We start from the raw sequence: 26,612 nt of genomic DNA on the forward strand, positions 1-26,612 counted from the left end.
TTCATGACCTCTCCTCTCTTGGTACAGAGGTAAATGCATCTTTGTTGCACAATTTACAATCTTTTTAAGGAAAAAACATGATTTTGATCATTGAACAGCATGTTCTTATAAACTTTTAGTGTTATCATGCAAGATCTAATTCTTATCAAATGTAGTGATACTTGTTGCAGATACTAAAATTGTTTCAGTTATGCCTTGGGTCAGGGTGACAGAAAAGCTCTATTGTTTAGATCTTTAGCTTATGGAACACATATCTCTTGGATTTTTTCCTCAGGGTCTTCTGTAGCTTTTGTATCTCATTTTGAAGTTGGGTGCTTTCACCTTGGCATCTCTCCTTCAGTAGTCGAGTCTGTTCCTAAAAAGGAACAAATGGAGGCTAAATAAGTGTACCATTAAGTAAATCTCTGTGAGCTGTCTAGTTTCCACATGCATTGATTTATTTAGTACTTAATTTTTTCTTGAAATGTTCTCTACCCTTGATTTTCATTATAGTGTTCCTTGGGCATTTGAGCTCCGTGATGATTTCTCCTGGGGTTTCTACAGCCAAAGGAGTTGCAGCTTATATCTTCTGCTCTATTGATGAAGGTCTTGTTTTTTTTCTTCTATTAATTATAAAAAACCTTTGTGGGCAATCTTAATAATATATTTGACTTCAGATCTTCCCTATGCATTATAGAGTTTTTAATACACCTACCTACACACATATTATTATGTATACACATAATACAGAAGCAAGGTATTCTCAAAATATGATGTGTATGAATCTTAGATCAGGAAATTTGATCTAAGTCTCTACTCTCTGGTGGCAGGGATAGCAGAAGATAGGTAAGGAAATCCCAGTGCCAGACTTTCCGTATGGATTTCTGCACATAGCTCCCAACTCAATACAAACTGTGAGTAGGGCACAGAAAACAGGCAAGAGTATTAGACTGTCCTACAAGTGTGAGGGTTAGGGAGTCCTTCTACTCATAAAAGTTCTTTTAGAGCCAAAGTCATACTGGATGGGATAGAAAAAAATATTACTGTGGATTCCACTCAGTGATGAAGCTGGGTCAGATATTTACTAGCTGTGTGACCCTGTAAAAGTTATTTAATATTTTCTGAACCTCTGTTTCCTCTCCTTCGTAATAGGGATCAAGTTCTTGTTTCATATGGTATTAAGCAAGAGATATAGATAAGGCATTTTAATGATGCCTAGCATATGACAGTCATGATTAGTGGAAGGGTATACTAAAAAAGGACTGAATGTGACACCCTGCAAATAAACTTTTAGTGACCACATGTAGGTAGTGGCCAGTTCAGGTCAGACAGACAGAAAGTACAAGTAAGCAAGTAGAATCCTTCCCCTACGCTTTATGTTCTCTCTGCCATACTAAGTTTGTGATCAAGAAGAATAGAGAGAAAACAGAAAAACAGAAACTACAAGGTGATACAATTAGATACCTGAAGTTTACTAGTAAGAGTCCTCTCTTGCTCTTCCAGCAACTCAGCCCTCTCCCTCTCCATCCTTTCAGTCAATTGCTTCACATGTTCCTGGTAACCCTTCTCTTTCTCTTCCATCATCTGCTGATACTTTATTTGCATTTCCTCTACCATATTTGCTGAAACCTGTGCAGATTCAGCTTTCACACGTTCCGCTGTGGAGGAAAAAGAAGCAAAATTTGTGTGAGGTTATCTTGTTGCCTCATTCTTCCTTACACACTTACCTGCCATTGTTGCTGCTGACTGGATATGCCCTTCTCAGAGATGACCTCAGCAGGTAAGACACATCTTGCTTTAGTTTATGGAACTTAGGTTTATTACTTAAAATTTGAAGAGCTTTAGGATAATCTGATCCTTTGATGTGCTCCTTACCTTCAATCTCCTTTTCCTTTTCTGTGAGAATCTGATCTGTCTGTAGAATCGCATCAGTCATAGACTTCTTGGATTTCAAGTATGTCTGCAGAATCTCTTCAGCCTTAGACCCAGAGAACACAGAGTGAGCAGTAGGAAATGGCTGTAAGCAGGTGTTACTGTTTGTCTGCTCACCATCTTTTCTTCTGGAATTCTTCCTCTTGGCCCCGGTGTATACAGTGGTCAAGATTCCCTATCGCAGGTGCAGATACATGCTCCAAGCTGGCCAATCAGATTACCATACTTAGCAGAGTCTTATTTAAGAGGATGATATAGATGCTGGGAAATAGGATTCCCTGAACTTTTCAAACTGAGGGCTCTAAATGTGGTTCCATACGGCTGATCTAGCTGGAGAATGAAGTCCTCCTTAACACAGCAAATCAGAGTGATTCAGATAGAGGGAGGAAGAGAGGGAGAGAACTGTGGGGATGCGGGGAGGACATCAGGCAGGAGACAAATCACCACATTATTTGAAATCTTGTATCCCGATGTCCTTTAAATCCAGTTTGAAGCCTAAAATGATAAATTACCATTTTTTTTTTAAAGCAACCATCATTGGGTTTCTGTGTCTTGGAACAGAAAAAATCCAGCTGTAACGATCATGATAACAACTTGTGGTTAATCTGATAATTGAGTTTATAACTCGATAGTTAATTAACTGCACTCTTTCTTTAATTAATTAATCAAAGAATTTTTAAAAGACAGAATGTGTCTCTGTTGCCCAGGCTGGAGTGCTGTGCAGTCTTGGCTCAATGAACCTCTACTTACTGGGCTCAAGCAATTCTCCTGCCTCAGCCTTCTGAGTAGCTGGGACTACAGGCCTGTGCCACAGTGCCTGGCTAATTTTTATATTCTTAGTAGAGACAGGTTTCACCATGTTGCCCAGGCTGGTCTTAAACTCCTGAGCTCAAGTAATCTGCCCACCTCCACCTCCCAGAGTGTTAGGATTACAGGCTTTGAGCCACCACGCCTGCTGACTACATTCTTTTTGATGAGCACTTGGGACATATCTGGTATAACAGCCTCTTTGCATATGTTATTGAATGAAAATGTGAATGTTATGCAGACAGAAAAGCACATCTGTGTGCAATGAAGCTTGGTCACCTTGGTGTTTGCAGGAGGCAGGTCAGTAGCTTTCCATAAATGACAGATGAATCTTGGTTACCTGTATCCCCTTCCTCGGTTCCTCATGGTACTTTTTCTTCAGGTCTTGTAGCTTCTGAATAAAGAGACGATAGCCCCCTGGTTTAGAATAAATTCCCACCTTCACTTCTTCTTCTAGAGGACTGAAAATGTTCTGAAGTAAAGCTGAGCAACGATCTGATGATGCTTTCCGATTCTGTTCACAAAAGTCATCCCACTTTTTGTCTAGCTCGGCCTTTAATGTAAAAACAGGAAGTAAAAAGAGTAACAGGAAAGGATGCTGGCTTGACCTCAGAATTTTGGGAAAGACTTCTGAAAATAAAAAGTCAGTGACTCTGGAGAAACTGAGAGGCTCCCCAGCAGGACCACACTCTTCCTCCTGACCCCACTTTCTACTGAAGTTGCTTTCTCCTTGGAGGTGGGTTTCAGGGCAGAGATTGATAGCTTTATGTCAACTGTTAGAGGAAAACCCTGCTTTTTCATATTGGAGTAATGATGTTATATGGAATAAATGTGCCTGAACAGAAGCCTGCTCAAGATAACTAGGATGAAAATTTTCTTTGCATTTGGTTAGAATATCAAATCAGTCTGAGAAGAGTGGGCAGGTAATTTGATTAGAAGCTTTGATTGTCAGTTACATGCATTTAATAAAGAGAAGAGCATTTATAGATAAGCTATGTGTTTCAACTTTGAATCTGAAGTAATAAAATTGTTTTTTTTCCAATTATCATGATTACCAACAGCTAGCTGTCACCATTTTAAAATCTAGAATAACTATTTCTCTCAAAATAAATGCCAATTTCATTTCTTAGTAGTACTTTGCCTTCCCAAATCCAAATCCATGTAAATGTGATAGAAAAATTACCCCTAATTTCTTTTGAAACAGATGGTCCACATCCTTGAAAGAGTTCTTCATGAAGACTTCAATGGCCTCCCTCTCACTGTCCCTGTGCAGGTCCAGCAGCTCCTGGAGGGTTTCCGTGGGCAGCTGCACCTTCTGGCCCATCTGCTGGTCGTAGTGGGCAATGGCTTTTTGCACTGCAGCTGAGTTCTCTATCTGGGCCAAGGCCAGGACTGCGTTCTCCATGCAGGGCAGATCCCCACTGCTGATGGCACTGACATAGGTCAGCACCAGGCTCCCTAGACCTGCATATAGAGAGCAAATAATAATTTTTCTTGTACTAAAGAAAACTCCCTATTCTGTGTTATTCTGAACATGTCAATCACCACCTATTTTTCTCACAGCATCAATCTCCTCAGCATCACCTGGGAGCTTGCTGGAAATGCAGATTGTCAGCCTCTGCCTCAGATCTACTGAATTAGAGTTTTTTATTTGGGTAAGATCCCCAGATGATATGTATGCCTATCAACATTTGAGAATCCTTGTTCTAGATGACATAGGCCTGTTGTAGTTGAATGTTTGCATCCATTTTAACCCCAAGCACCATCAGGAAAGGAAACTGTAGCTATTTCATTTATGACTGTATCCTCAGCCTATTCATAGTAGCATTTTATCAATACTTATGGAACAAATGGTACTCTCCTAATCAAAAGAAGTCCTCCATTTGGTTTATTTTATCACAGCATTGTCCAAGAAAGCTTTCTGTAATCGTGGAAGTTTTCTGTATGTACTGTTCAGTATGCTGGGCACTAAGTACATGTAGATATAAGCCTTTGAAATATAGCCATGTGAATTGACTTTAATATTTTCCTTATTTTAATTAATTTACATTTACATTTAGATAGCCCCACTTGTCTAGTGGCCACTGTATTGTACAGTGCAGACCAAGTTTACTATGGCAATATTAAGTAATAAAACATTTTTCCTTTGCTTTTTTTATCTTTTCCCACCAAGAAATTGACTAACAAAATCTATAAGAAATGTCGGTGCCATCTAGAATTTAACATAGACATAGCAATCGATTCGGATTTTTCAATACTGAAACTAGGTGGAGTTATTTCATGCTCCTTTTGTTGTTTTCTTTCTTTTTTTTTTTTTCTCTGTCACCCAGGCTGGAGTGCTGTGGCACGATCTTGTTTCCCTGCAACCTCTGCCTCCTGCATGCGTTCAAGCAATTCTCCTGCCTCAGCCCCCCAAGTAGCTGGGATTACAAGCAAGTGCCACCATGTCTGACTAATTTTTTTTTTTTTTTTTTTTTTTTTTTTGTATTTTTAGTGGAGACACAGTTTTCCCATGCTGGATAGGCTGGTCTCGAACTCCTGGCCTCAAGTGATCCTCCCGCCTCAGCCTCCCAAAGTGCTGGGTTTAGAGGCGTGAGCCACCATGCCTGGCCATCCTTTAGTTTTAACAATAAGTGGAAGTACTAGGAAGGGGACTTACGAGGCCCGTTGACCTTGATGCCTCCTGAAAGAGTTTTAGTTTTGGAATTAGTAAAGATGTAGGAACAGAAGTCTGCTACTTGTCGCACAAATTCGGAGTCCAGCTCTTCATCATGCAGTTTCTCGAGCTGGGCAAGCTTCTTGGAATTAACAGGTCGATCAAAGACAAAGCATTTCTTCTTTGGGAAGAACTTCTGGATACAGAGTCGGGGCAGATTAAAATTTTTATCTTTTTCACTGGTACCTAGAGAAACATAATAAAGAAATTTGCCTAATATAAATTTTTCTGTAGAAGGTCAAGCAGTAAATATTTTAGGCTCTGCAGGCTAAGTGGTCTCTTTTCCAAGTACTCAACTCTGTTACTGGAGCGCATGACAACAGCTTTAGACAATATGTAAATGAATAGTCATAGCATTCTTCCCAAAAAATCTCATTTACAAATACAGCTGGCAGGCAGGATTGGCCATCATTTGTCTTAGGCTGCGGTTTGCCAACATTTGGACTAGTACACTGTTCATATTTAATTCATGTTCTTTAAATAAATATCTATTGTCCTTCATATTTTAGGCTAAATACAGAATGACAAACCCTACATACAGAGATAAAATTTATCTAAATTATAAAATAGGGAAAAATGAAAGAAAGAAAAATTTATTTGAGAACATGGGAGAATATAATTAAAAATCTAATCTATTAATTCAGATATGCAGCAAGCATTAATTCCTTTTTTCCTTTCTTTTAAAAAAAAGTCTGTGCTATTGCTAATAGCAAGCATTAATTCTTAAAAATAGCAAGCTAGAGATATAGAAAACTGTAAATGTAAGAAAACTATCAATAGTAAACTAAAAAATGATAATTTCCAGTGTTTTGTCATCCTCATTTATCAATGGTATATCCCTGTTACCTTGCTTCAGCTTCAGGGAGTACTCCAGGTACTCATCTGCTGTGAGGGATTGTCCATGTACTTCCAAGTCCAGGGAGAAATCTCTCAATGTCCACACAAAATCTGGCAAGAAGCTTACAAAATCAGCTGAATCCTCAACCTCGTAGTTCTCACCAGGTGAGGATTTTGACTGGATTCGATCTGTGAGCTCTGTCACATAGCTGAGCAGCTAACTAAGGAAATGTGGCAAAATGAACAGGGACCTTATCCCATATTATTTCAACATATTCCCACACCTTCCATTTTCCTTTGCTCTTCACCTGTGAAGTCTAAAGTGGATACATGGAATCTCTTCCCTTCCCTGTACTTGCATTATTTTTTATGTTTTCTCCTTTTGAGCTTGATTGATAAGGATTCACAGGCAGCTTGTTTATGAATACTGATGTCCCTCTGACCTTGGTGTTGTTCTGAGTCACAAAAGGATACTGCAGTTGGTCTATGGCCTGCTGGTTGATGGTTCCCATGCTATTGTACACAAAGGTGCTGCTCAGGAGGATGGCCAGGGCGAAGATCCAGGAGTCATTCTGGTTGTCACCCTAGAAGTCAAGACACATTTAGTTCAGGAGCAAGTTTCATTGTCACAGCACTTTTCAGAGTAATAGTAGTATATCATAAGTTAGAGTTTTCTTTGAAGACTAATCACCTATGAAAAGAACCCAAATCCAAACAAAATGATTGTTATTTGGATATGGAATCTGTACAGGTTTTTTGATTAGCATTTTTTGGTATACACTGATTCTCACTAGGTCCTCTTATGATCATTGGCAGATAATTGCAAAACAAACATTCAAGGTTGGTAGGCATTCTAAGGCTTGAAATACAATTTAAATTTGCTCAGGCTACTGCATTATAAGTTCTCTGCAGGATAAGACTCATGACATTGGATTTATTTGTGCTCCCTTATACATCTGTGTTAACTCACATAGCTTATAACCTGCAATTAGTAGGATACTGTCTGTTGACCACCATACTCTGCTAGGATTCTGTCTTATTAATATTTTCTCACTTCTGGTTGCTAAGTTTGGCCTTATGACATGTACACAGAATTGAAAAGACAAATTAGAGTCAAATGCAAATTCTTTAAGAAAAAACAAAATATTCAGAGATAAAATATTTAATTAAATATTAAATATTTAAGAAATAAAATGAGATAAAAGAGATAAAATATCAGTGCATAAAATATTCAGTGATGAGGGGCTTATTCCAGAATTGAATCTTTGACCCTTACCTTCTTTATATCTCCCAGGCCCTCAGTGTCAAGCAGGACTAGTGTATGTCCTGGCTTCTTGGGGTGAGGCACACACCACATCCAGATTCCTTTGGTGTGAGATTTCACTGTGGAGCCCAGAGAGAAGCCTGCAAAGGAGAGATGGGGTAAGAAGGGCTGGAGATTTAATAACAGGTGCTTCTGAAATTTGAGGCAAATGTAGCATCATAATTAATGTTAAGAGAGATAACCGAAACCACAATCAGTACTTACCTTACTTATAATCAGAAAAATAGGAAAATTTGAATATCCAATACATAAATGGATTCAGGACCTTGCATAATAAAAACAATCAACAAATTAGAAAAAACTGAGGCAGGAGAATCACTTGAACCTAGGAGTATAGGTTGCAGTGAGCCAAGATCACACCCTCCAGCCTGGGCAACAAAGTGAGACTCCATCTCAAAAAAAAGAAAAAAAAAAAAAAGAAAAGAAAAGAAAAGAAAAAGGAAATAGAAAAAAACAAAAACAAAACAAAACTACCTCAACAAAGTAAAGGACATATATGAAAAGTCCACAGCCCACTTCGCACTCAATGGTGAAGACTGAAAATTTTCCTCTAATGTTAGGAACAAGCAAAAGATGCCCACTTTTGCCACTTCTTTTCCACAAAGTACTAGAGGTCCTATCCAGAATAATTAGGTGAGAAAAGGAAACAGAAAGCATCTAAATTGGAAAGGAAGATGTGAGTTAATCTCTATTCATTGATGACATGTTCTATGCAGAAAACCTTAAATATTACACAGAACTGTTAGAACTAATAAAAAGAATTCAGCAAAGTTGCAGCATACAAAATCAACATGCAAAAATCAGTTGTATCTCTATAGAGCAGCAATGAGCAATCTGAAAAGGAAATTTTGAAAACAATCCCACTTAGCACCAAAAGGGCAAACTACTTAAGAATAAACTTAACCATGGAGGGGAATGACTTGTATAATGAAAATTACAAAACTTTTTTTTTTTTTTTTTGAGACAGAGTCTTACTCTGTTAGCCAGGCTGGACTGCAATCACTGCTCACTATAGCCTTAACCTCCCAGGCTCAAGCAGTCCTCCCTCTTCAGCCTCCCAAGTAGCTGAGACTACAGGCACCTGCCACCAGGCCCGGCTAATTTTTGTATTTTTTGTAGAGATGGGCTTTCCTCATATTGTCCAGCTTTGTCTCAAATTCTTGAGCTCAAGTGATCTGCTTGCCTCAGCCTCCCAAAGTGCTGGAATCACAGAAGTGAACCACTGTGCTTGGCCAAACCTGGGCGACAGAGTAAGACTCTCTCTCAAAAAAAAAAAAAAAAAAAAAAAAAATTGAAAATAACAAATGTTGGTGAGTATGAAGAGAAATTAGAACCCTTGTGCATTTCTGTTGGGAATGTAAAGTGGTACAGTCGCTGTGGAAAACGATATAGCAATTCCTTAAAAAATTTAATGGAATGACTCTATGAGCCAGCAATTCCACTTCTGGGTATATACCTAAAAGAAGTGAAAGCAAGGTCTTGAACAGATATGCAAGCATCCATGATCCTATCAGCATTATTTATAGTAGCCAAGGGGTGGAAGCAAGCCAAGTGCCAATTGACAGGTGAACAGATAAATTAGTATACGCATACAATTACTCAGCCTTAAAAAGGAAGAATTTTGACACATGCTACCACACTGATGAAACTTGAAGACATTATGTGAATTAAAATAAGCCCATCACCAAAGGACAAATATTGAATTACTCCGCTTGTATAACATTCCTAGAGTAATCAAATTAATAGAGATGGAATGTAGAATTGTGGTAGGAGATGGGTATAGGTGGGGCTTTTGTTTAATTGGCACAGAGTTTCTGTTAGGGAAGATTAAGAAGTTCTGGAAATAGATGGTGGTGATAGTTGCACAACAATTTGAATTTAATACCACAGAACTACATACTTAATAATGGTTACAAGGGTAAAATTTATATTTTTATATATATTAAAACAATAAAAGAGAATATCCAATACAGACTGAAATGTTTTTTCAATCTTAAAGATCAGTGTAAATTTGCTGTTACTGTGTGAACATAGGCAGGTGGTCTCTTGAGCCCAGGAGTTTGAGACCATCATGGGCAACATGGTGAAACCATGTCTCTACAAAAAATACAAAAATTAGGCGGTGTGCTGGCCTGCACCTGCAGTCCTACCTACTCAGGAGGCTGAGGTGAAAGGATTGCTTGAGCCCAGGAAGTCAAGGCTGTAGTGAGCTGATATCTTGCCACTGCACGCCAGTCTGGGGCTTAGAGCAAAACCTTGTCCCAAGAAAAAAAAGAAAAGACTAGTCAAGTGCAGTCAGTAGTGAGAAGGGTGAGGGGAAAGAGTAGAACATGGAGTTCAACTGTAACTGATGGTGAACAATCAATTGAGATAACTCACTACCTTGAGAGCAGCCATGAGCTGACTCCTAACCTCTAGAAGAGTGAAGATAAAGAGTCCAACTGTAAATTGAAAATTAGCTTATCATTCCCAGCACCAGCTTTCTTTCCTCACATCCTCATAATGGATGCTGACTTTGTGAAGGGAAAATTTAAAAATGATACAGATTTTTCCTCATGTCTCTCACTGACACTCACAAAACTTTTGGCCATCCTGGGGAATTTTGGGCTTGGCAGAGCTTTGCTGGTGTCACTCACCTTTGTTATTTCCAGCCAGCTTGTTCATCAGGTAGGATTTGCCTGTGCGGTAGAGGCCCACAATCGCCACCACCACCACAGGCTGTGTAATGGCAGACAGGATCTTCAGAGCTTCTGGATTCACCACCAGTTGCCTATTAGTGTTCTCAATAAGGCATATTGGACCTGTCTGGTGGATCTCTGATGCCATGTCCAGGGTATTGTTCTCTTGTCTGCAAAGGAAGAGATGGAATGAATTAGAATTTCCAGTCTTTTGCATTTAAGGGATAGAGTCACAAAATTCCCCAGGATGGCCAAAAGTTTTGTGAGTGTCAGTGAGAGACATGAGGAAAAATCTGTATCATTTTTAAAAATTATGGAAGTATTATCATCAAAGTAAATATTGGTATGACAGTAACTTATCAACAGTCAACTACTCTTGTGATCTAGTACTTTCATTTAATTCATTGTGGAAAACCTTCCCTTGGATTCTTATTAAAAATTTTATACTAGACAATAAATGAAAGATAAAATAGGACTTAGATAATTTTTTTACATCCTGGCTATATGTAAGAAATTCAATATTGATGTTTATTCATGCATTCCTATGGTGAATAAAGACCCCCATGAATAAATGTTTCATTGGTATATGCCCTTAGGACAGTTTCCAGGGATTTTTAAATGTGTTACTTCCTCCATCTCCAACTGGTTATGCTTATTTCACTGCAATGAGGATCCACAAAGCTTCTCACAGTGCCATTCTGGAAGTGGAACCAATGTAACATGCTTTTACAAATTTTATAGAACTACATAACTATGTGAAACACATGGCTAGGGACCTTTCCAAGGGCTTTGATGGGGCATGTGCAAGAGAAGGGCCTGGAAACTTAAGCTTCATTAGTGTCATGATAAGGTAGCCTCTAACTCAGTGGGGGTATGAATGCAAAACTGCCAATACTGAATGTTGTCAAGAAACACACACACACACACACACACACACACACACACACACACACACACAGCAAAACAAAAAACAAACAAAAAAATCTCATGAAATAAGGATTAAAAGACCAGGAGGCCCACAAAGAAAACTTCATGGGAAGTTGTTAAAAGAAACTATATTTCCAGCAATACAGCTTCAGGTTTTCTGTTTTTATTCTGTTTTTTCCATTTTGTAGAGTAGGAGAAACAGAAATAGGAAGAGGAGAAATAGAAGTGGGGCGGAGGAGAAGAAGGAGAAGGGACTGGAAAGGTGAGAGAGAGAGAGAGAGAGAATGCATGAGTGCACTCCAGTAAGCGCCAGCAAGTGAACTGTCAGACAAGGTGATGAATGAGGCTAGTGTTTTGTCAAGAAATTCAGGGAGGAGTTTCCAGAAGGTGGGATCCAAGTTGTCTGAGTGCATGGGAGAAGTTAAGGTAAGCAAAGATACTGGCTTTAATAGTGATGCACTACAAGGGAATTACATAGGAAAATTAGTCTACTGCGCTCTCTTAAAAAAAAAAGGGAGAGGAAGCTCTTTAGTCTGGATTGTTTCTAGAGAAATAACCTGGAACAAAGTTCAAATGTGTAATAAAAAGTATGCTGTTTTCATGGATCTTCCTCTTTCATGTTTGGTTTCAGTTTCTTTCTTTAACAGTGTCAGTGGGCTGCTTACTCTGCTTCTCATTTACTGTTCTTTCCTTCTCTTGAAAAGAATCCATTGGTAGCTCTTTCCTTTTCCCAGCTGCTGTAGGAGCAGGATTCAGCAAGCTCCATCACTGACAATGGAATTGTGATTGTGTCCCAAGTCAACACAAACAATGTCAACAAAGAGAAAGACCATCCTAGTGCATTTCAAACTCTCAGTTCCTGTCTGCTGGCGCCTAATTCAACACAATCACTGTGGCACTTAGAGCCACGCCACTCCTGATAGCACCAGAATTTCATCTGACCTGTGTCTTATGTCAGGCTCAACTGGAGCCTAATTTGGTCCCGGTCATTTTTAAGGAAACGAACTGATCTTTATAAATTCCTTCCCATCCCCGCCACAACCTTATAGGCTCAATGTCCCTGAGCTGAGGTACTTCAGAGCTGGAGAGGAAGCAGTTGGAGTTTTTACCTGTTCTTTTCTCTTCAGTCCAGGTAAAGTTGTTTCTGTCACTTCTCTTTTCTTTCACTGGATGGCTGGACTTTTATTTCACCCCTCCAGTGTTGTGTAGCTTTCTGGATTTTTCTCAGTCATCAAATAATTAGAAGGTAAACCACCTTTGTAATGGCATCAGAGCCTGATGAAACTGAAAGTACTTCTTTCACGGCAATGACTCAGTAACCACAAATACAATTTCTGGTCTCTGCTAGTAGGAGGGGTAATTATGAAGTTTGGAGATATGTTAGTCAGCTTGCTTTTTTCTGCCCGTGGATGCCACCAAAGAAGCATCGTTGAAGTCTCTCTTCTCCCTGTGGTCATATCTAAGTCAGAGTCTATTTAACAGCCTGAACAGGGAGAAGCTCTTCAGTGGAGCATTGAGCTTTGAAACAATGGATGAAAGCCTGAGGAGCCATTTTGAGCAATGGGGAATGCTCACGGACTGTGTGGCAATGAGAGATCCAAACACCAAGCACCCCAAGGGCTTTGGGTTTGTCACATATACCACTGTGGAGGAGGTGGATACAGCCATGAATGCAAGGTCACGCAAGGTGGATGGAAGATTTGTGGAACCACAGAGAGCTGTCTCAAGAGAAGATTCTCAAAGGCTAGGTGCTCATGTAACTGTGAGAAAGATATTTATTGGCGGCATTAAAGAAGACATTGAAGAACATCGCCTAAGAGATTATTTTGAATAGTATGGAAAAGCTGAAGTGATTGAAATCATGACTGACAGAGGCAGTGGCTAGAAAAGGGGCTTTGCCTTTGTAACCTTTGATGACCATGAATCTTTGGATAAGATGTCTTTCAAAAATACCATACTGTGAATGGCCACAACTGTGAAGTTAGCAAGGGCCTGTCAAAGCAGGAGATGGCTAGTGCTTCATCCAGCCAAAGAGGTCGAAGTGGTTCTGGAAACTTTGGTGGTGGTGGTGGAGGTGGTTTAGGTGGGAATGACAACTTGCCATGGAGGAAACTTCAGTGGTCGTGGTAGCTTTGGTGGCAGTCATAGTGGTGGTGGATATGGTGGCAGTGGGGATGGCTATAATAGATTTGGTTATGAAGGAAGCAGTTTTGGAGGTGGTGGCAGTTACAATGATTTTGGCAATTACAACCGTCAGTCTTCAAATTTTGGACGCATGAAGGGAGGAAACTTTGGAGGCTGAAGCTGTGGCCTCTATGGTGGTGAAGGCCAATACTTTGCCAAACTAGGAAACCAAGGTGGCTATGGAAGTTCCATTAGCAGCAGTAGCTATGGCAGTGACAGAAGATTTGGATTAGGAAACAAAGCTTAGCAGGAGAGGAGAGCCAGAGAAGTGACAGGGAAGCTACAAGTTACAACAGATTTGTGAACCCAGCCAAGCACAGTGGTGGCAGGGCCTAGCTCCTACAAAGAAGATGTTTTAGACAAATACTCATGTGTATGAGCAAAAACTTGAGGACTGTATTTGTGACTAATTGTATAACATGTTATTTTAATTTCTGTTCTGTGAAAAGTGTAAAGCATTCCAACAGAGGGTTTTAATGTAATTTTTTTGAACCTGTGCTGTTGATTACTAAATGTAATAGTCTGAATGTGATGCTGAATCAATGTCTTTTTTTTTTTAAATATGAAGTTTCAAAGTTTTTTATTGGAAGAGATTTTAGAGACCATTTATTGTTTTAAAAACTTGTCCCTTAGGTATTGAAAAAAAATGAAATGTATCTCAAGATTGGAGATCTGTTTGAGAATTGTAGAATGAGGAGGCATCACATTAATTTTTAGGTATAAGTTTCTATAACAAGAGATAATTCACCATGGAGCTGCCTATTCCTTTAGAGGTGCAGCAAATGAGGAAAGGGCTTGTTTTACCCACTCGTGAACACCGAGCCCCTGGCTCTTAATGGCCAGCACACAGTCAGGAGGGGGCTCCATGCATTGTACTCATGTTCCAGGCTCAGTGCTGAGTGCTTTACATGAATTAACGACTTAAATCTCATAACAAATATTTCCCTATGATTTTATAGAAACGAAGGCACAGGAAGACTTTATCAGTTGTCTAAACTCATAGCACTATAACTAATCTGAACCCGGGGAGTTCCCAAACCCTCTTCTTGAACTACCTTACTATGCTGCTTGTTTGGTGATTGAATAATTGTAAAATAGTTGTAAAAATATTTAATTTGTAGATGTCTCTCTTTTTAAATTTAGTATACTATAACTTGATTTTTCATGAATTATTGTCTTAGAGCTTCAAATGTTATGCGTCTATTTCATTCATGACTACTTACATACAGAATAGGTGGTATTGGTTCTGTTTTACAGTAAAAACAAATTATAGCCCTTGTGAGCATTTAGTTGTTAATTTATTTACACACATTAAAATTATATATTAGGTATATATGAAATGCAGATATGTTGTTCTTTCTTACTCATATTTTATAAAATAATTTCATTCACACTCTACCTATTCTTCCTGAACACTTTGGCTTCATCATTATTAAAACTACTTTAAAGTCTTATTTATTTATTTATTTTTTTGAGACGAGGTCTCACTCAGTGAGCACCATCTTGGCTCACTGAAGCCTCCACCTCTCGGGTTTCAGCAATTCTCCTGCCTCAGCCTGTCAGGTAACTGGGATGACAGGCACACCCTACCACACCCAGCTAGTTTTTGTATTTTTTAGTAGAGATGGGGTTTCACCATGTTGGCCAGGCTGGTTATTGATCTCAAATGATCCACCTAACTCAGCCTCCCAAAGTGCTGGGATTACAGGTGTAAGCCACCCCACCCTGTCAAAGTCTTTTAGCTTATTTTTTTCAGAGTATGTCACTGTTACTTTTGTCATAATTGTTTTAACCATTTAAAACCTCTGCAAGTTGTCCTAAAAACATGTATCAAACAACAGAACATCTATTCAAGAAGACCCCTACAACTATGGTAACAATAGCAAGAATCCATGGTATTTGTTCCACAACCTGCTTCTTCCTTATCTTCAGTTTAGGTTGTCAAATGTTCCACTGCAGGTGGGTATGGCCAAGAAGCCTGTGTTCCCTCTTCTTTCATCTACCAGGCAGAGATAAAATATCAGGAGGGGCAGTCCATGAGCACTACTGATTCCCTCCAACACCAAGTTGTAGAAATTAAATTCCTGGTTAGTGTGACCAGAAGTTAAGGGCTCTCAACCTCCCTCTAGCCCAGGCTTGTCAGCCTGAGAATACCTCCTTATCCCTTCACTGTGGTTCACTTGTAGGGTGGAGTTTCCATGCTGGGAGAGACAAGCAAAGAAGACCAAAGGCTCCCTGTCCAGTGGAAGGAGCCATGGCTCAGAGGTTTTGCCCAGGAAGAGAGGCAGTCCATAAAACCATAGTGCTTGGAAGCTATTCCCCAAGATACCCACTTTGTTTGAAACAACGTGGAGAAATTCAAGTGTAGAAACTTGAAGAAAAGTTAATGCTAGCTGATCCACTCTATGAGTAATACTAAAAGAAGACTTTCAAGGAGAAAACAAGCGACCTTTTCTAATGGTAATACAAATCCACCTGGACAAACAGTAAGGGAATTATGTAATTATAAAAGACAGCATAATTGTATATCTTTCCCTTCTCCTTGTAACTTATTTTAAAAACAATAAGTATTTTATTGTTTAAAAGAGTACATTTTTAATTGTATTTCAAGGCCAATAGCATATGGAAATGTAATTGTCCTTAATAAGAATGACACAAAGAGAAAAGGTGGGAGCAAAGTTATATTGGAATAAAGAACAATAGTAGATGTTAACTTGAACCTCTAGAAATAAAGAGAACTTATAACTAAGAAAGTAAAAATGAAAAGCTCTACAAATTTATACCTTTTCCTCCTGCTTCCTTAAAAGGCATAAAATAATATAAGTTGATAATAATAACACTGTATTATTGAGTTTGTAACATATTTAGATTTAACATATATAATAATAATAGCACCAAAAGAGGGAAGAGCCAGTAGTTATGGAGCTATTAGAGTAATAATTCAGCATCTCACAGAAGTTAATTTAGCATAAATTTCAGGCATCCTTTGGTAAATTATGTATATGATAATGTCTAGAACAGTTAATAAGAAAATAATGGGTCTCAAATCAATAACCTAGTCCTTTACCTTGAGACACTGGTAAAAGAACAGCTAAATCTGAAGCAAGCAGAAAGAAGAAAATGAAAAGTTTTGGAAAGTAACAGAGTAGAAACCAATGAAATAGAGAATAGAAGAGAAAAGTGGAAAAAGTCAATAAAACCAAAAGCTGTTTTTAGAAATGATCAACAAAGTTGACAAAGCTTTTAGTTAGACTGGCCAAAACAAAACGAAACAATCAAGAAAAACAACAGAAAACTCAAATAACTAAAATCAAGAATGAAACAGGAGGCATCACTACTGACTTTACAGAAATAAAAAGGATTATAAGGTAATACTATGAACAACAGTATGCCCACAAATTAAATTATACAAAATAGGCAAATTGCTAGAAAGACACAAGCTACCAAAACTACCTCATAAAGAAATAGATCATCTGAGTAAAAGTAACAAGAGATTGAATTATGTATTTGTTATCATGCTGCTATGAAAAAATACCTGAGACTGGGTAGTTTATAAAGAAAAGAGGTTTAATTGACTCAGAGTTCCATGTGGCTGAGGAGGCCTCAGGAAACTTACAATCATGGCATAAGGTACCTCTTCACAGGGTGGCAGGAGAGAGAATGAGAGCAGAGTGAATGGGAAAGCCCTTTATAAAGCCATCAGATCTCAAAAGAACTCACTATCATGAGAACAGTATTGAGGAAACTGCCCTGTGATTCAATTATCTCCACCTGGTCCTGCCCTTGACACATGGGAATTATTACAATTTAAGGTGAGATTTGGGGGGGGGGTGACACAGAGCCAAACCATAACAATTATTAATCATAAAACTACCACAAGAAAAGCACATCCCCAAATGACTTCACTGGCTACTTCTTCTAAACAGCTAGAGAAGAATTTATAAAAGTTCCTTGCAAACTTGACCAAAAATAGAAGAGTACAATTTCCCATTCAGTTTGAAATGGTATTAAAATGCTACCAAACCCGAAGACATCACAATTAAAGTGTAGACCAATATGTCTTTTGAAAAAGAATGCAAAAATCCTCAACAAAGTACTAGCAAACCAAATCCCAGAAACATATACCAAAACTTATGCTCATATGAAGTGGGATTTTTTCTGCGAAAGAAAGTATGGTTTAATGTGAAAATCAATTAATGTGGAACACCATGTCCACAGAATGAAGGACAAAAGCCATATAATCATCATAATAGACACAGGAAAAGCATTTGATAAAATTTGATACCCCTTCCTGATAAACATAGTCAACACACTGAGAACAGAGGGGAACTTTCTCAGCCTTATAATGTCCTATGAAGTTTTATTTTGATATAATTTTAGACTTACAGAAAAGTGGCAAAATAGTTCAAAGAGTTTTTGTACACTATTTCCCCAAATGTTATCATTTTAAATTTATTTTCTTTCATCTGAACTATTCAAGAGTTAGTGACAGATATAATGGCTCTTTATTCTTAAATAATTCAGTGTGTGTTTCTTAAAAAAGAAATTATTCTACAGTGCCACAGTATATTTGTGTAAGGCCCTTCTTAGGCTATATAACTTTTTTTCTAGTTTTTTATTTCATTTTTAAAAAATATTTCAACTCTTAATTATAAGTTCAGGGATACATGTGTAGGATGTGTAGTTTTGTTATGTAAGTAAATGTGTGCCATCGTGGTTTGCTGCACAGATCATCCCATCACCTAGATATTAAGCCCAGCATAACTTAGCTACTCCTCCTGATGCTCTCCCTCCCCCAAACCCCACCCCCAACAGGCCTCAGTGTGTGTTGTTCCCCACCATGTGTCCATGTGTTCTCATTATTCAGCTCCCACTTATACGTGAGGACATGTGGTGTTTGTTTTTTGTTTCTGTGTTAGTTTGCTGAAGATAATGGCTTCCAAGTTCCAGCTCCATCCATGACCCTGCAAAGGACATGGTCTCGTTCCTTTTTATGGCTGCATAGTTAACAGCTGGAATTCTGTATCTCCTTCTGGGAGGGAAAACTTATGTAACAGCCTCTTTAGACCTGTCCTTGCAAGAGTAACATGGATATGTGTCTTTAAGAAGCAAATATTGATGGTTAATATCTGATTTTCTCTGCCTATCTACTTTATTGGGAAATGATAGAAGGTTGATTCAGGACTGGTGGAACCCTTTGATGTCATTCTTGAAGCTCTTTAAGGTGAGGAATTGGAGCACTCTGTGTTGGGACTACTTACTTGTGCATTGTCCCTGAGGTAATAAACATTATTCACAAATTTTAAAATGTTCACACCATTATGAGATCTTGATTAGTATATCCCAGAACTAAAAGTCTGCATATGGTGTTTAGTTAGGAAATAATGCTTACAAGGACAGATTTATTTACAAGCCATCCTTTTCCAACTGAATGAATATAGAAGGAACTCTTAAAATATGTTGAAGACTCCACGGAGCATATGAAGTCTTGAGTTTCTTTTTAAGTCAATGTAAATAAAATAAAAGCACTCACCAAAGTCATGAAGAACATTTGTTATCATTTTGAATAAATAGTGGCAATTATTGTATTTTAATTGAGGCTTGCCCTGCCTGAGGTCATGATTGAAAGAGATTCCTGGAATAATAGATATTTCATAAGAATCATGAAATTACTTGCTAAATTTGATTCACTTTTACGTGACTACTTGGAAAAAATGTCAAAATCAAAAAAAGACCAATGTGTCATCTGTATCCAAAATAGAGTAAGATGAATGAATCAAAACAAAAAATATAAAAATATTCAGGAAAAAAACTAGACTCTCAAATACTGATTAGTATTGTTAAGTTTTTCATGAGCACAGTCCAATACTAATCAATTTACAATTATTATGAGTTGAAGGTATTATAGAAAACCCTGAAATTTCATAAATGTTTTCATTTTTTTGCCATCTGAAAATAATCTTTCCATGAGAAAGTGGAATATATATATTCTGGATGTTTGCAACATTCTATTGACCAGTATTTGTGGACAGTAGTATAACTATATCATATGACAATATAGCTATCATGAAAAGTAAAGACAAAGGATTGCATGCACTTTTTATAAGTCATTTATTAAGTGGACTCTGTTGTGTGGTACTCATCCCATTTAGCTCTCTCATTTTTCTTTTTTTAATTTCAGATTGTATCTTCTATTATGGAAATCATTCAATTTTTCCCCGGAGAATAAGCTGAGTTTCTTGAAGTCGTTGGATAATTCAGTTTCTTTCAAGTTATGTTTCCTTTTTGTGTTAATCTTATAGAAGGAATGCTTTAACCACACAGCTCAACTTAAAAAAAAAAATACTCTAAATGGGATGACTGCATGTGGCAGTGACCAGGAGAGGAAAATCTGGAATGGATGGTAGAGGAGGGAGATGATAAATATCAATTATGACCCTGAGACAAGTAGCAGAAGTGAAATCTGGGGCTGTTAACTCCTATGTGTTAAGTCCTTTATAGAATTGCAGCTGCTCACTAACATGAAGAATTGACAATGGATTGAGTTTAATGTAGGGCACAGTCATCAGAGTGGTGAAGGGGTGAACTATATCGGCTGCATCTGATGCACCGACCCATCCTTTCACACTCTCTTCTCATCCCAGTTGTGGCAGTGCTGGGCAGCTCAAAAGAGGCCTGGACTCATCTCAGTCTCATAGTATGTTACACTGGGTAACATAAAACTGCATAAGAGAGTACAGGGTTTATGGGATTGGTATACTCACTCTGTAACCTGTCCCGCCGGGCCTCTCAAACATGCTGGGCATGTTCATGTCTTAGGCCTATATACCTGCTGTTCCTTTTGTTACTTATGCTGCTTCTCCAGATATCCAGGCGACCTCCCCTTACTACTTGAGGTCTTTCCTGAATTGCCACCTAATCGATGCTATTTCTGATCCCCCCATGTCAAACTGCTGTATTCTAAATTGCCAGCTCTGTCACTCCCTTATCTCTGCTTCACTTTTCTGCATGAAAGTTGTGGTTATTTGATGTTCTATATGGTTTACAGTTTTCCTCATTACTTGCTACAATGTTATATCCCTTGAAAGCAGATATTTTTGTCTAACTGCTCAGTCTTCTCTAGCACCTTAAATCAGTGCCTGACAAATAATGAGCCTTTAATAAGTATTTGTTAATTGAATAAGTCAAAACTGTGGAAGTGAACATGTTGGTTAAGTGTTATGCTCATTTTCAAGATTTTTGAGATACGTTAGAGAATTTTCCTCTGGAAGTATTTGCAGTTCCTCCCACTCCTTCAAGTGTTTATCATGCTTTTCACCTCCTTCCAATTAGGTGGAATCCGGATTTTTAATCTTAACTCCACTAACAGGTATAAAATGACATCTTTTCTAAATAAGCAGTTTTAACATTTCAACTGAAAAAGAATATATATTTAGATAGTTATTTTCACCACATTTTATCTCATAGTATGTAGGCTTCCTTGAGCTGATGAAGCCTGAGTTAGTGTTACAACAAGAAGTCAAATGGATTTGGTGTCTACTGTATGATAGACATTGTGCTACAGTCTTTACAGGTGTTATCAGTTAACTCTATTTTTCAGTACATACTTATGATGTAGGTAGTATTATTTTCATTTTAAAGACCAGGAAATACAGTTTAAATATGTTGAGTGGCTTTTTTTTTTTGAGACAGAGTCTAGCTCTGTCGCCTAGGCTGGAGTGCAGTGGCGCGATCCTGGTTCACTGCGACCTCCACCTCCCAGGTTCCAGCGATTCTCCTGCCTCACCTCCCAAGTAGCTGGGATTACAGGCATATGCCACCATGCCTGGACAATTTTTGTATTGTTAGTACAGACTGGTTTTTACCACATTGGCCAGGCTGGTCTCGAACTCCTGACCTCGTGATCTGCCTGCCTCGGCCTCCCAAAGTGATGGGGATTACAGGCATAAGCCACCATGCCTGGCTGTTTCATGGCTTTCTAATACCAGTTTATTAGGATACAAGGCTCTGACAGTTGATTGATTTGAGGTTTCTTCAAATGATGAATCAGTGTGTTAGGATCAAATTAGGTTCGTAGGAGGTTCTATATTCTGCCAACGTGGACTGAAACATTCTGGTGCTATAGGTCTTTCCCTTTACTCTTTCTAACTGTAAGTCTGATTAGTACTCATAAGTGAAAAGTCTCAGGCCCTCTTCTACTTTTTGTTGTGAGTGAAAGATTTCTAATATCAAGTTAGAATAACTTGAAACTATTTTTATTTTGAACACACGTCAGATTGAAAGTGGAAACAAGCTCTTCATTTTTGGGAAATAGCCTAGATGTGAAGAAAACTGCTCTTTCCTGTTTATGACAACAATGAGTAGGGAACAGTTTTTGTGCACTTTGTTTTTACATGAGACTGCTTGAAAAATTTTCTAGGGGCTTTTTCTTTTAAATGGTGGGTAAGAGGAAGTAACATTTCCTCACTTTCCAGTTTACTTGCTTTGCAGTCTATGGAATCCTTATAACCTTTTAATAGATGGTCACAGATCAAATTAATTTATAATTTAGTATTATCATAAAATACAATAATATATTTATGTATGCTTAGTGTTTCAAAGATTGTCCCACATATTAGCGTCCCATGGACAGATGCTGAATTTCAGGTGTGGTATGTTTTTATGATAAGCTGCTTTTTACATAAAGAACTCTAGCAACATGCTCTAGAGTACACAGCAGCAGAGCTGCATTGATGCAGCTTGGGTTACTTAGTCTCATACAGAATGGAGGTATGACCTGCAAGTTAGGAAAACAACCATATGCATGTATGTGTAAAGAGAGCAATGTTCTGTGTGCACAGCACTGGGCTGGATGCTAGTAGACACAGCCACTGCCCTCAGTAGAACTTAACTCCAGTGGGTAAGAGTGACTTGCACCCAAATTATAAAATGAGAGGATTAGAGAAAGGAAAAGAAGAGCACTGAACACCAAAATATGTACAAATTGGAACATTTAAAACTTTTACCCATGAGGAATTTACCCTGATGTCACTTATGTGAAATGGATTAAATTTTAGTTTTCTAAAAAATGACCTGACAATAAAAACAGGCACATAGAACAGTAGAATGGAACCGAGAAATCAGAAATAAATCCAAGTACTATAACCAAATTATTTTTGACAAGGAGACCAAAAACATACATTGAAGAAAGGAAATCCTCTTCATAAATGGCGCCAGGCAACTATAAAACTATTAATACTAGAGAAAAACATGGGGGAACACTTCAGGACATTGGTTTAGACAAATACTCTATGGGTAAGACTTCAACAGTGCACCCAACAAAAGCAAAAATAGACAAATGGAACTTTGATACTTAAGTGATTCTCCTGCCTTGGCCTCCCAAAGTTTTGGGATTGCAGATGTGAGCCACTGTTCTTGGCCTCATAATAAACTTGTTTCTAAGATCTACTTCTTTTCTGTTCTAGCAGAACGAGAGCCTGATTTTTTTTTTTTTTTTTTTTGAGACGGGTTTTTCCTCTTGTTGCCCAGGCTGGAGTGCAATTGTGCAATCTCGGCTCACTGCAACCTCTGCCTCCTGGGTTCAAGCAATTCTCCTGCCTCAGCCTCCTGAGTAGCTGGGATTACAGGCATGTGCTGCCATGCCTGGCTAATTTTGTATTTTTAGTAGAGACAGCGTTTCTCCATGTTGTTCAGGCTGGTCTTAAACTCCTGACCTCAGGTGATCTGCCTACCTTGGCCTCCCAAAGTGCTGGGATTACAGGAATGAGCCACTGTGCCCAGTTGAGCCTGATTTTTTAAATTTTAATTTTAATTTCCAGGGTACATGTGTAGGATATGCAGGTTTATTACACAAGTAAATGTGTGCCATGGTGGTTTGTTTCACCTATCATACATCACCTAGGTATTAAGCCCAGCATGCATTAGCTATTTTTCCTAATGAAGAGCCTAATTTTTAAAAATATAAACCCATAGTACCTAAACCTCAGATTCCTCAAAATACATAATTTAATTTAAGCTGCATGTCTCTGTTTTGTGTGTGTGTGTGTGTGTGTGTGTGTGTGTGTGTGTGTGTGATTTTGCTGCAGAGTTTCCAAACCAATGGTGTCTGTGCACTATTTGGAACTCTCACAGGTTTTATATACAGTTTCCTTTTTTTTTTTGAGACAGAGTCTCACTCTGTCACCCAGGCTGGAGTGCAAAGGTGAAATCTTGGCTCACTGCAACCTCCGCCTCCCGGGTTCAAGTGATTCTCCTGCCTCAGCCTCCTGAGTAGCTGGGATTACAAGTGCATGCCACCACGACCAGCTAATTTTTTTTTTTTTTTTTTTTTTTGTATTTTTAGTAGAGACACGGTTTCACCATATTAGCCAGATAGTCTTGATCTCCTGACCTTGTGATCTGCCCACCTCAGCCTTCTAAATTGCTGGGATTACCGGTGTGAGCCTCCGTGCCCCACCCAGTTCCCTTTTTACTTGTAGCAGAATGGCTATTGGGGTGGCATATTATAAAAAGGGAAAAAAAGGTTAAATGTATTAATATCTGATCCCAAAATTTCTGATAGAAGGGGAAATGTGTGTGTTTGTAAACAGATTTAAAATGCCTGTTGAAACAGAGCTGGGAATTTAAGAATTTAAGTGTCAGCAAAAACCTAAGCAAGAAAAAATGATTGTTAAATATCTTTGTTAAAGAAATTGTGTTTGTTTTGAAAAACCAGGTAGTGAGTAGAGGGAAGAGGATAGAACATGGGAGAGGACAGATGGGAACTAGCAAGGTAGAAGTGGGCTGGGCTGCACTATTGTGGAGTAAAGGGCTTGTGGTTCCCCTCCAAGTTATGAGATCAGAGAAATCTTAGGGAACAAACTTTCTATACCCACATCTTTAACAAAATCTCCTATGCTCAAATGTGCTTTTTCAGTTATCTTACATTTGGGAGTGAGGGTTAGATGAGGCACTATGTCCAGCTCTATATCAGATTAAGCTGCCAACCCCAAACTGAGAGGCCTTCTTCACCATGATTGGAAAAAGCGTAACAGAAGGGATCAGTAAGTGACACAGCATGTTCTCAGCTCTCCCTGGAAAACCACCCAAATGTCATAGAAATGTAACAGAAATCTCTGCTTAACCTACTTTTTCTTTTGGGAGGGCATGCAGTTTAGCTATTTGAGTATTTTGTTTTTGTTCCAATAGTTGATTTTAGCAGAGCAAATGAGTCCATCATGCATTAGCAAATAAAGTCAGCTCCAAAAGTGAATTCTCAGGAAGGGAATGGAGACACATGCTAGAATTATTGTACTGTTCTAAGTTTGTTATTATGTCTCATGTGGAAGTCAGAATGTCCTGGAGACTCGCTCCTGGTTTGGCTTTGAGATAAGCACTGGAAGATGAGCTAGAGATGTGTTGATGGCAAAAAATAGGGATGGTCTTAGAAAAATTGAAACATTAAAAACAGCCTAAGTATGTTTTTTTCTTTCTTTTTTTGAGACACGGTCTTGTTCTGTTGCCTAGGTTGAGTACAGTGGCATGGCATGACCTTGGCTCACTGCAACCTCTGCCTCCTGGGCTCATTCATCCTCCTATCTCAGCTTCCCAGGTTACTGGGACCATAGACACATAGCTAATTTTTGTAACTTTTGTAGGGATGGGGTTTTGGCATGTTGCCAAAGACGGCCTTGAACTTCTGGGCTCTAGTAATCCATCTTCTGTGGCCTCCCAAAGTGCTAGGATTACAGGCTTGAGCCACCATGCCTAGCCATCATCTGGTCCCCAGAAGAGACCAGAGTGCTGAGACCGGCCTGGTTATGGAGACCCCAACCCAGCAGCACTGAAGCAATTAAGAAACAAACACAAAGATACGGTGCAAAGTGGAATCAGTGGGCTAACAGCCTTCTGAGCTGAGATCCTTGAGCAGATGCTGACCCACATATTTATTCTCTCTGAACAGGTGATTACTATTAACAAGCAAATGTTCTGTGTTTTCTCATAGAACAAAGACAAACTAGGCAGGCAGCTGGTGCCTGCTTACCACTGATCAAAAACAAACTAGAAAGCATTCTCCACAAGGGAGTAATGGAGGCAGGATCACATGTCCCATGTTTAAAGAATTGGTTTAACTAGTGTATGATATGCATACACTGTTCATTATTTTAGAATGCCCTGAGCAGTTTTCCGCTTGAGGGCTGGCTCAGTTTTCCTTGCTGTCATTCTCAGTAAACTATATAATCCATCACACACATTAGGACTTGTCCCAACGCCAGATGAGCCGGAAGCACATAGCCAACCACTTCCATGCCTTGATGGATGCAATGTTGTCTGCCAACAAGTTTGAGCATTTCAAGATGCATTCTGAGTGGCTAACTGGGCCTACATTTAAAGTTGAGCCAAGGGGCCATTTGCTAATGAGGGGTCACATATATGTTCTGAGTTCACCCAAAACACATACCTTATTATTTGGGGGTTTTTCAGCTCACCTGCATCTCCCAGTCAGGACTTAGTTGTATTGACCAATTAGAAATCAGCTGCGCTGACCAATTACAACTAAGTGATTTTCAAGTTTCAATTTTCAATTGAATGAGCAGACCTGACTGGGAACCTACGTGGGAACTTTGGCTAGAAAACCTGAGCATTCTTTCTGTTCTCTGGAACAGATAATATTTAAGTTGCTAACACTTTGTGTATTTTCCTAAAACTGAACCAAACAACTCCTTCTGAAACATAACCCCGATATCAGGGAAGTCTTACAGCACAGTGCTAAACAATTTTATTCCTCTAACCAAGTTCTGTGGCCTACTATCAGCAGGAAGTGCTAGAGTGCTTGTCGCCCATTCTCCCTCAAGATTGAGAAAATGAACAACCAAAAACAGGGGATTTGAAACTGCAGAGCCAACCCAATGTGTTTCAAGTTTGTGAAATAAAATAATGCATTGTTTTACTATTGTCACGGACTCCTGGTTTCAAGTTATATTACCTGAGCATGCCCAGATTCACTCAGCATGCAACCACGGTGGAACCTAAGTGCTTGGACCAAGAAGCAGGGCTGAATTAAGAATCAGACACATTAGGGCTTAATCTATGATCTGATTAGATCTAGCCCTGACATCACCTCATGGCACGAAGCAGTCAGATCACACCTCATTACCCTCTGTTTATAAAACCTGCCCCAAACCCCAGATCTGAGAGACAAATTTGAACATTTTTCCCATTTCTTTGATAGTTTACTAAAAATAAACCT

General features: G+C 38.7%; 1 protein-coding gene and 1 long non-coding RNA gene across 2 annotated transcripts; one reads left to right on the top strand and one right to left on the bottom strand.

The window, feature by feature from the left end:
- LOC116529903 (guanylate-binding protein 3) lies at nt 1–12,602 on the bottom strand. The gene is made up of 11 exons (XM_032247815.1): nt 12,310–12,602; nt 10,232–10,443; nt 7,548–7,675; nt 6,746–6,855; nt 6,281–6,480; nt 5,378–5,620; nt 3,902–4,182; nt 3,059–3,271; nt 1,855–1,957; nt 1,444–1,637; nt 1–355 (listed from the first exon to the last, which is right to left on the bottom strand). Exons 2-11 carry the CDS (start codon nt 10,419–10,421, stop codon nt 227–229), a joined length of 1,791 nt encoding a protein of 596 aa, XP_032103706.1. The 5' UTR covers nt 10,422–10,443; nt 12,310–12,602; the 3' UTR covers nt 1–226.
- On the top strand, nt 3,365–26,292 carry LOC116529910. Its single transcript, XR_004259734.1, has 4 exons — nt 3,365–3,454; nt 4,282–4,373; nt 7,566–7,693; nt 26,159–26,292. It is a non-coding gene; the product is annotated as an uncharacterized LOC116529910 (long non-coding RNA).
- Nucleotides 26,293–26,612: the final 320 nt, after the last annotated feature.

Source organism: Sapajus apella, unplaced genomic scaffold (assembly GCF_009761245.1).
Source record: "Sapajus apella isolate SASKATOON/1434 unplaced genomic scaffold, GSC_monkey_1.0 scaffold64, whole genome shotgun sequence".
Classification (NCBI taxonomy): Eukaryota; Metazoa; Chordata; class Mammalia; order Primates; family Cebidae; genus Sapajus; species Sapajus apella.